Genomic DNA, 9,498 nt, shown 5'->3' on the forward strand with positions numbered 1-9,498 from the left:
GGCCCGCCCACGGGGGCGGGCTCAGAGTCGGCAGTCCATCGTTCGATCCCCTTCATTGGCTGAGAAATGGAGCGGTGGCGGGGCCCACCGCTGATTGGGCGGCGTGCGAAACAGAGGGTTCCTGCGAGCCAATCGCAGGGCGGGCGAGGTGCGAGCCGGGCCCCGCAGGCGGCTGAGGACTGAGTTGCGGTGTCTTGGCCATGGCCTCTGAGAAGCCGGTGGTGGCGGTGACCTGCACCGCGCCGGTCAACATCGCGGTCATCAAGTACTGTGAGTGCGCGGCCCGGGGCGCCGGACACGGCCCATGCGGGACGTCCACCCCCGAGGGGGCGGGGTGGGGTGGGGGACAGTGTCCCCGCGGGGGCGAGACGGGGTCGGGTGACTGTCCCCGCGGGGGCGGGATGGGGTGGGGGACAGTGTCCCCGCGGGGGCGAGACGGGGGCGGGTGACTGTCCCCGCGGGGGGCGGGACGGGGTTGGCGACAGTGTCCACGCGGACGGCGAGCCCCGCGGGGGCGGAGTGAGGGCGGGTGACAGTGTCCCCGCGGGGGCGAGACGGGGTCGGGTGACTGTCCCCGCGGGGGCGAGACGGGTTCGGGTGACTGTCCCCGCGGGGGCGAGACGGGGTCGGGTGACTGTCCCCGCGGGGGCGAGACGGGGTCGGGTGACTGTCCCCGCGGGGGGCGGGATGGGGTCGGGTGACTGTCCCCGCGGGGGCGGGATGAGGGCGGGTGACAGTGTCCACGCGGATGCGCAGCCCCGCAGGGCGGGACGGGAGGGGGGTGGTGTGTGACAGTGTCCACGCGGGACGGGAGGGGGGAGACAGCGTCCATCCGGAGGGCCACGCCGGGGGCTGGGGACCCACGGTGTCCCGCAGCCGGCCCGGCCCCTCCCGTCCCCCTCACGCGCTCCTCTGCAGAATGCTGTGAGCGCCGCCTCTGCGCCTGTAGCTTTGAGGAGTGGCCCTCGTCACTCACCTGGTTCCGGAGACTCCCACGGGAGGCCGCTCACGTCGTTACTGGTCCTTCTAGTGCCGAGTCCTGTTCCCTGGTGGGGCCGCCCCACGCGGTCCTCAGCGGCTGGGCCGCTTCCAGGCCGAGCTTTATTGCGGATGGAGCAGCCGCTGCATCACTGGGAACACAAGTTGTCCCTCTTCCGGGGCGAATGCTGGGTCGTAAGGTGGTTGTATTTCAGTTTTTTATTAAAAAAAATGTTTTTTAAGATTTTGTTTATCTGAGAGAGAGCGTGCATGGACAATGGGTGGAGGGGCAAGAGGAAGAGGGAGAAGCCGGGTCCCCACGAAGCAGGAGCCCCACTCGGGACTCCATCCCGGAGTCCTGGGATGGTGACCTGAGCTGAAGGTGGACACTCTGCCGTGTGAGCCCCACAGGGGTCCCTGCTTCCCCTCTCCGTCTCTCATTCCCCCAAGGTTCTCTGATTTTATCAGGCAGATAAATAAAATCTTAAAAAAATAAATAAATAAACAGAAACGCCCCCGCCACGTTGCGTTACCACCAGCAACGTCTGTGTGATCCCAGTCTTCAGCCGTTGCTGGTGTCCTCACTGGTTTTTATTTGAGTTTTTCTGACCGGTGGGGTGACATCTGGTTGTGGGTTTCCGCCCAGGGCCTGGTTGCTTACCTGCGACCCATGTGTCCCTTTGGGCAGTGTCTGCTCGCGTCCCCGGGCCACGTCCTGCTCGGACTGTGTGCTTTCTCCCCGGGGAGATTCGAGAGTTCGCCATCTAGGCGAGGCTCTAACCCTCTGCTGGACGTGCGCCAGCATCTTCCCCTTAGCTTCTCCTCTCATCCTCCTAACAGGGTCTTTCAAAGTTTTGAGAGTTTTGCCGAAGTCCAGTGTATCAGGTTTTCCGTGACTAGATCATGCTTTTGGTGTCAAGTGAGACTCCTCTGCCTGGTCCTACACCGAAAGGTTTCCTCCCGTGTGTGTTTCTAAAGGTTTTGTAGCTTCTCGTTTTAAAACGAAGTCTGTCTCCACCTTGACTTGTTTCTCTGCGTGAGGTGTGAGAGTCGGTGGCGGTCTGTGTCTGGCCGTGGATGTCCGGGTGTCCGGCAGCATGTGCTGAGAAGACCGCCCCTCCCCTTTGCAGCGCTTCTGTGCTTTCTCAAAGACGAGCTGGGCGTGTTTGTGCAGGCCCCTGTCTGGGCTGTCATGGATCACCTGCCAGGCACAGTCATTACCACCGCCTGTAACTGTCCCCCCTCCCGACACCGCACACGCACTGTGTGTGCTTCACAGAGAGCTCCGCGACTTCCCACCCGTGGGACTGTTCCCTCGTCTGGTGCACTGCGAGAGGAGGCGGTCCCATGTGTCTCCAGGGCCTAAGCGCAGAGAGCTTGCAGGAGTTTCAGTAACCAGGGCACTCCTGCGTGGGGGGGCGAGAGCCTTACCGTTAGAGTGCTCAGGGCCTGGAAGGCCACTCCAAGGCAATTGGTTGAGTGGATGAAACAAGATAAAACATGCGAAGAGCTAGGGGCGTGGACGGGCCTCCAGCTCTGCTCTGGGAGTGGGAGCCCAGCGAAGTGGGGGAGCAATCCAGGAAGACTTCCTGGAGGTGAGGGCCCAGCAGGAAGAGGACGTATCCGATGCCACGAGAGAGCACGGTCCCGGCAGATGGGGGAGCAGTGGGATGGGAGTGAGGGTAACTGGGGAGCACTGGTGGGAGGAGTGAGGGCAGCAGTGTGCTGGTTTGCAGGGCTGGGAAATGGACTGGCCTGGCCTTCGGTTGTCTGTTCCAGGGGGAAAGCGGGATGAGGATCTGGTCCTGCCCATCAACTCCTCTCTGAGTGTCACTTTGCACCAGGACCAGGTTGGTATGGGTCAGCACCAAACACCAAAGCAAATAATCACCAAACTTCTGTTGCGCTCGTGTGTGACGGTCGGTAGCGTCACTTTCCAACGAGTACCAGTTCCACCTGCCCTATTAGGCCTGCTCTTCCCGCGCGCTCCCATCCTCCCTGGTCTCTAGAGGTCCCTGTCCCCTCCTCCTGGAGCCACGCCCAGTGGCTCCGCTGTGGCCTGGAAAAGCATGGGCTGCACCCTGCGAGCCGGAGCCAGGCTGGGCGCCGAGCCTGCTGCAAGGCTCGAGGCCTTCCTCACCGCCTGGCCCGGCTGCCGCGGCCTCAACAGCCCTATTCTCCAGGGAGGCCGTCCTTGCCCCTCAGTGGGTGACCGTGAAGGGCCATGTAGGAAGGCCCTCCCCGGCGGCGCTTAGCCGGCGCCCGCCCTGAGCTGGCCTGTGTGTTCTTTCCCAGCTGAAAACCACCACCACAGCGGCCATCAGCAAGGACTTCACCGAGGACCGGATCTGGCTGAACGGCCGGGAGGAGGACGTGGGGCAGCCCCGCCTCCAGGCCTGCCTGAGGGAGAGTGAGTGGCGTTGCGGGAGGGGCGCGTGCGGCGCTGGGGCCGGGCCGGGGGGTTCCTCGCTCCGCTGTCGGGCTTGGGTCTCAGTGCACAGAAGGTGCTGCTGCCTCTTAGCTCCCCCGACTTCCCACCACAGCCCAGCCCCTTGGGGAAAGGGGGACGCCTTTCGGCGCGGCCGGAGCGGGTGTGGGGCGGGGGCTGGGGTCTGGGCCTTTGCCCCGAGGAGGAGGCCCGCACCAAGTCTGGGGCAGAGGCCCGGCTTCAGCTGTGCCGCTGCCCCTTCCTGACCTGTGGCGGGTGAGATGTCGGGAACAGGTCGGGGTCACTCTGCCTGTGACCGTCTCCCCCGTCCCTTCAGTCCGCCGCCTGGCTCGGAAGCGGAGGAGCGCCGGTGATGAGGACCCAGTGGCCCTCGGCCTCAGCTACAAGGTTCACATCGCATCCGTGAACAACTTCCCCACGGCTGCGGGCCTGGCCTCCTCAGCGGCGGGTTACGCCTGCCTAGGTGGGTGCCCGCAGGAGCCCAGGGCCCCTCGGGGGGGGTGCTGTGGCAGGCGGCACCGCTCGCTCGCCGCCTCCGGGGATCCGGGTGCCCAACTCTTCCTGGGGCTGCGTGTGTAGAATCCTCTGGGTTATTTGTGTCAGAGACCCATCTCCAACTTGCTTAAGCCTAAGGTAGGAGCAGTTTCTTGGCTTAGCTGGCTTCAGGTGCAGCTGGCTCCAGGTGCTCTGACGGACTCCTTGGCAACTTGTCTCCCTCCCTCCAAACCCCTGCTTGGCTTCCCTTTATGCTGGCTCGCTCTCCAGTAGGCCCTCCCCACCTGGGGCAAAGCTGGGCACCATGTGGCAGGCGGCAGGCTCACCGTGTGTGGCCTAGCCAAAACCCGGCTCAGCCAGCTCACGTGCCACTGCCTGAGACGCCCTCGATGACTGGCAAGGCCAGGAGGACACCCAGTGCTGGGGGCAGAGAGCTCACCTCTCGGGCCCCAGCTCTGTATCCTGGTGTCAGCCACTCGGCCAGAGCAGCCCTGCTCCCTGGTGGCCCGCACGGCCAGCTGCCGTCCTCATGCCCGCTTTTCAGGCCTCTCTGATTGGTCTCTGCTCCACGTGCTTTTCAAAGTCTTCGTCCGCACTGCACCCATCTGAGCCCCCTGTGCCCTTCCCCCTGTGCCTTCAGCCTATACGCTGGCCCGGGTCTACGGGGTTGAGAGTGACCTCTCGGAAGTGGCACGCCGGGGCTCGGGCAGCGCCTGTCGGAGCCTGTACGGTGGCTTCGTGGAGTGGCAGATGGGGGAGCGGGCCGATGGGAAGGACAGCATCGCCCGGCAGGTGGCCCCAGAGTCACACTGGCCGGAACTCCGAGTCCTCATACTTGTGGTGAGTGAGGCTGGGGGGGGGGCAGCTCCTCCGGGCCTGTGGGCTCGCTGCGTGACAGAAGCACCTGCCCCAGCTCTGAGTGACTCCCCGCGGCAAAGGGGCTGCCGTTCCCAGGCGGGGGGTGATGGATGGGACGCGGTGGGTGTTTTAGGCTGGGGGCTGCACGTGGGGTCCAGGCCATTTCTCCCGGGGCAGGTGAGCGCGGAGAAGAAGCTGACGGGCAGCACCGCGGGCATGCAGACCAGTGTGGAGACCAGCCCGCTGCTCAGGGTAAGGCTGGCGCCGGGATGGCCCAGGGCGCGTCCCGTACCTCACGGCACACGGCGGGCTCCACCCGCGTCCCTCAAAGCCCTGCTGGTCTGCCCGGCTCAGCCCCCCGGCGGAGCTGCTGGCCGCCCCGCCGAGCCGGGACTCCGACCTGGGGGGCGGCCGGCGCCTCACGGGACCTCGTCTTGCAGTTCCGGGCTGAGGCGGTGGTGCCCGCGCGCATGGCAGAGATGACCCGCTGCGTGCAGGAGCGGGACTTCCCGGGCTTCGCCCAGCTGACCATGAAGGACAGCAACCAGTTCCACGCCACCTGCCTGGACACCTTCCCGCCCATCTCTTACCTCAGCGACACGTCCCGGCGCATCGTGCACCTGGTGCACCGCTTCAATGCCCACCACGGGCAGACCAAGGCAAGGCCGGGCCGCTCCCGCCGGCTCCCCAAACCCGCGGCGTGTTCCCTGCGCTGGTCCTCGGGCCCAGAGCAGCTGCACAGCCGGGCCGCAGGCCGGCACGGGCTGGCCGAGACTTGGGCTTCGCGGCTCCCGCTGGACCCGGCCGTCGGCGGGCGCTTAGTTTCTTGGCCAGCGTGGGGGTGCGCGGCTCCCGCTTGGCACTTAAAGGCGCGGGTCCTGAGCTGGTGGGCAGAGGGGCGGCGGCTTCTCTCCAGGCAGCGCGGGGTCTCCGGGGCCAAGGAGAGGTGGGAGCTGGGCCAGCCGCCCTGCAGACACTCACGCTGGCCCCGGGGCTTCCAGGTGGCGTACACGTTTGACGCGGGCCCCAATGCCGTGGTGTTTGCCCTGCGCGACACCGTGCCCGAGTTTGTGGCTGCCGTGAGGCACTGCTTCCCCCCCGAGTCAAACGGAGACAAGTGAGTTGGGGGTCCCCCACATTTGGGAGGCGCGGGGGGAGGAGCGGAGTCTCCTGCTGAGATCTGGGATGGTGGCCCCCGAGGCCGTGGTGCTCAGTGGGGGGTCCCGTGGGAGTCTCAGTCTCTGACACACCCCGAGCGGTGTGTCACCAAGGGTCCCTCCCTGTGACCATTACGCATCACAGCCTGGTGGCCACACGTGCAGGTGCGAGCGGCATCATGGTTTCTGGGGGTGGAGCCCATGTCCCTTCCAGTCGTCTCAGTGCAGGGACACCTCGCTGCTAGGGGTGCGGGGAGTGTGTGGGGTCGGTGTATGTGTCACCGTTATTGGGGGGACACTGACCTGTAGTGTGTGGGGGCTGGAGGGCTGGCTTCCTCACTGGATGGACAGACCCCATGACCAGGGACAGCCCCCGAGGCAGCCGGCGTCTTCGCGGGAGACTGAACTCATCGCTCCTGTCACCCCATGGGCGGCTTGTGGGTTTGCGCGTCCTGGGGAGCGTGGGCTCCCACTCGGACTGGGGTGCTGCTTCTTCGTTTCTCAAAGACTCTGTGTATTTGAGAGAGCGAGAGCTTGGGTGGGGAGAAGAGCAGAGGGAGAGGGGGAAGCAGGCTCCCCCCTGCACGGCCCGACATGGGCTCGGGCCCGGGACCCTGGGATCATGACCTGAACCGAAACCGAGATTTGGTTGCTCGGCACCCTGAGCCATGCAGGCCCCCCACGAGGTGCTCCCTTTCTGACCTCCGCCCCACCCGGGCCAAGCAGGAGCTGCGGGTGAGGAGTGGAAGGAGGAAACCAGAGTCCCCCACTCCTGATGACCCCAGCAGGCGCGCGCTCGCTCGTGCCGGGCATCGTGCGTGAGGTCAGATACACACCACGGAGCCGTCACCCCTTCCACAGCCTGGGAGGGCGCGCTCCGCGGTTGTCCCCATGCTGCTGTGCGCGCGGCACTGCCACCTGGTTCTGGGGCTTCTGCCTTTCCCCGGAAGGGACCCCCGCCCCACGCCAGCTGCCAGTCCACTTCCTGTCTCACGTCTGCGGCCTCCGCCCGTGGCCTCAGGGCCTGCCACCTGTCTTTCCCCAGGTTTCTCAAGGGGCTGCCTGTGCCGCCCGTCCCACTCTCAGACGAGCTTCAGGCGGCGCTGGACGTGGACCCCACCCCCGGCGGCGTCAAGTATATCATTGCCACCCAGGTGAGGCCCAGGGCCCGGCTGACTGAGGGGGCGCGTCCAGCCCCGCGGGCTCAGCCCCTGCCTGCCACCGGGTGAAGGGGCGCCCTTCAGCCGCCGTCTGTCGTGGCCGGAACGCTGAGACATAGAGACGTGGCCTTTGGGTTTTCAGAGTTTGGTACCGTCTGGCTTGACCCTTTGCTCAGTCACCCTCCAAGTGGGTGTGTAAGGACCCCCGGCGTTGTGAGGCGGTGTTCCCCATGCTGAGGGGAGACTTAGGGAGACACAGGTGCTGGGGGTCCTCGGGGCCTTCCCGGCTCACCCCACTGGAGCGGGTCACAATCCCTGTTTGAAGGCATTAGCCCACATTTAGCACCGAGACTGGTCTGATTCTGATTCCTGTGACCTGAGCCCCCAGGCCCACGGTCTCTACCTTGCACCTGGGACATGCTGTCCGCCCCACATCTGGGTGATGGAGGCCAAGTGACGGGGGGGGCCCGCTGTGGGGCAGGATGCTACCGCGTGTGTTGTTGGCTTCTGACCTGTACTTACCTGCCTCCCCATCGGACAGGTGGGACCCGGGCCTCAAATCCTGGAGGACCCTCACGCTCACCTCCTGGGCCCGGACGGCCTGCCCAAGCCGGCTGCTTGACTGCCTTCCCCGCGGGGAGCTCCGGCCGTCCCTGGAAGAAGGCTGTGTCACTGGGACGGGGGCGCTGGGGGCGGCAGCCGGTTGGTCCGTGCTTGTTGGGGCTCCAGGCCAGACCCCATGCTGTGGCCGGGTTGGGTCTGTGGAGTGACCAAGCCGTTGGGGGAACACTCCCCTCTCTGTCCCCGCCAAGTGCCTCACCTCGCCCCAGCCTCACCCAGTGCTTTGCTGAGAAGAGAGCGGGTGCGAGCGCCAGGGATCCGATTCTGGGTGCAGAGCGGGATGGTGTGGAGCGGCTGGGCATCCCTTCAAGGGGCCCCCTAGACTTACTCTCTGAGGCCACGCCCACTGCCCCAAACGGCAGCTCTGCTGAACGTGACGGGGAGTCGGCACCCCTCCTTAGAGCCAGACGACAGGTCACAGGCCTCAGGGACCCCCCACAAAATCTTCAAGCCTCAGCTAGCCCCCCACAACTCCTCGGCCGGACTCATGCCATGCGGAACAAATGAAATGTTTCTTTATAGAAAGACCCCTGGTGTGTCTCTAGCGGGCGACGGGAGAGCAGTGCCAAGGTGGGTGCGTTACACGGGAGCCTGTGGGCTGCTGGGAATAAAGCCATCGGTGCTGACTGGGACAGATGTGTTTTATTGTGTTCCGACCCTGGCACTCTGGGGCCCCTGCGTCGCAAGGCTGGGAGGGTATGGACGGAGCGCGCGGGAAAGCTGCCTTCTGCGCCTTTCACTGGCCTGGCGACTGCTGGCTACAGGGTGGGCATTCAGCATGTGGCCGTGAGCCACGTCCGGTGGCTGACACGGTCTCTGAGGCTCTGATGGGTGTGAGATGTGGTTTGGGTCTGGCTGTAAGTCCCTGTCCACGCAAGAAGGTGCGACGTGGGTTTGCTGGTGGGAGTGCTGGTTAAGGACTCAATTCCCCGCAGCCCAGAAGTTTCTGCGCTCTGAAGCCATAGGAGTGCCGCCCCGCGCTGTTTCTGAAACATCAGTGCAGGGCAGGGTAGGCTTCTGGGAGGAGGTGGACCCCCGGGGCCAAACCTCCATCCCTCCCGCACCAGGGTCAGGGCTGGGTCTGGGGCCGTGGGGGCGGCTAACGCACCTGCTGGGCTGTGATCCTGAAGGGGAGGGTGGAGGGAGATGGCCAGGACCATCCCTGCCCTCTGGGTTTCCCCAGAAGCTGGGCAGGTCCTGCCCTCCGGACTTAGTCCTGCGAGCAGAGGGTTGCCTGTGGTTAGACCTGAGCTGCAGCATGGCTGATGAGGAAGTAGGGGCTGGGCCTGCCACTGTCCCCCCTGGTGAGGACTGGCGCCTTGCTGCCTTGTGGGGCATCCGTGGTGTGGCTGCGGTGAAGGTTCTAGGCCTTGAAAACCTAGGAACCAGCCTGCCCACACCTCTTTTGGGAGAAACCCCTGCTGCCGCCGGTGGGATCCTCCGACTGGAAGGTCCGAGAAGCTGAGCTTTCTGCCCTCCTAGGCAGGTGCCTCCACCCCACAGCGTGCTCCCCCGGTGGCCCAGCCCGCCGGGGATCACCTTGGTCCGAAGAGGCCAGGCGATGCTTGGGAAGTGGAACTGATGGTGCCTAAGGGGACAGTGGCGGCACCCCTCTGGCGCCTGGAAGGAGCCGGGGGAGGAAGGAGGCCGAGGCCTGGGCCTGGGCGGAGGTGGGCTGGCTGGGGCTGCAGGGAACCCCGCCTGGGAGGGAGGCCCAGCGCCGGCAGGGCCCCCCACGCTCGGTCCCTGCTCTCACCGAGAGCGGGTCGGGGCCGGCCCC

General features: G+C 65.7%; 1 protein-coding gene across 1 annotated transcript; it reads left to right on the forward strand.

Annotated features, from left to right (window-relative positions):
- The first annotated feature begins 138 nt into the window (after positions 1-138).
- MVD (mevalonate diphosphate decarboxylase) lies at positions 139-8,349 on the forward strand. The gene is made up of 10 exons (XM_080828868.1): positions 139-270; positions 2,758-2,828; positions 3,274-3,388; positions 3,744-3,890; positions 4,563-4,762; positions 4,958-5,032; positions 5,221-5,439; positions 5,782-5,897; positions 6,983-7,091; positions 7,639-8,349. The coding sequence occupies exons 1-10, from the start codon at positions 201-203 to the stop codon at positions 7,717-7,719; spliced, it is 1,203 nt and encodes a 400-aa protein (XP_080684994.1). The 5' UTR covers positions 139-200; the 3' UTR covers positions 7,720-8,349.
- Positions 8,350-9,498: the final 1,149 nt, after the last annotated feature.

The sequence above is a fragment of the Martes martes genome, assembly GCF_963455335.1.
Source record: "Martes martes genome assembly, chromosome: 17".
NCBI classification, from domain to species: Eukaryota; Metazoa; Chordata; class Mammalia; order Carnivora; family Mustelidae; genus Martes; species Martes martes.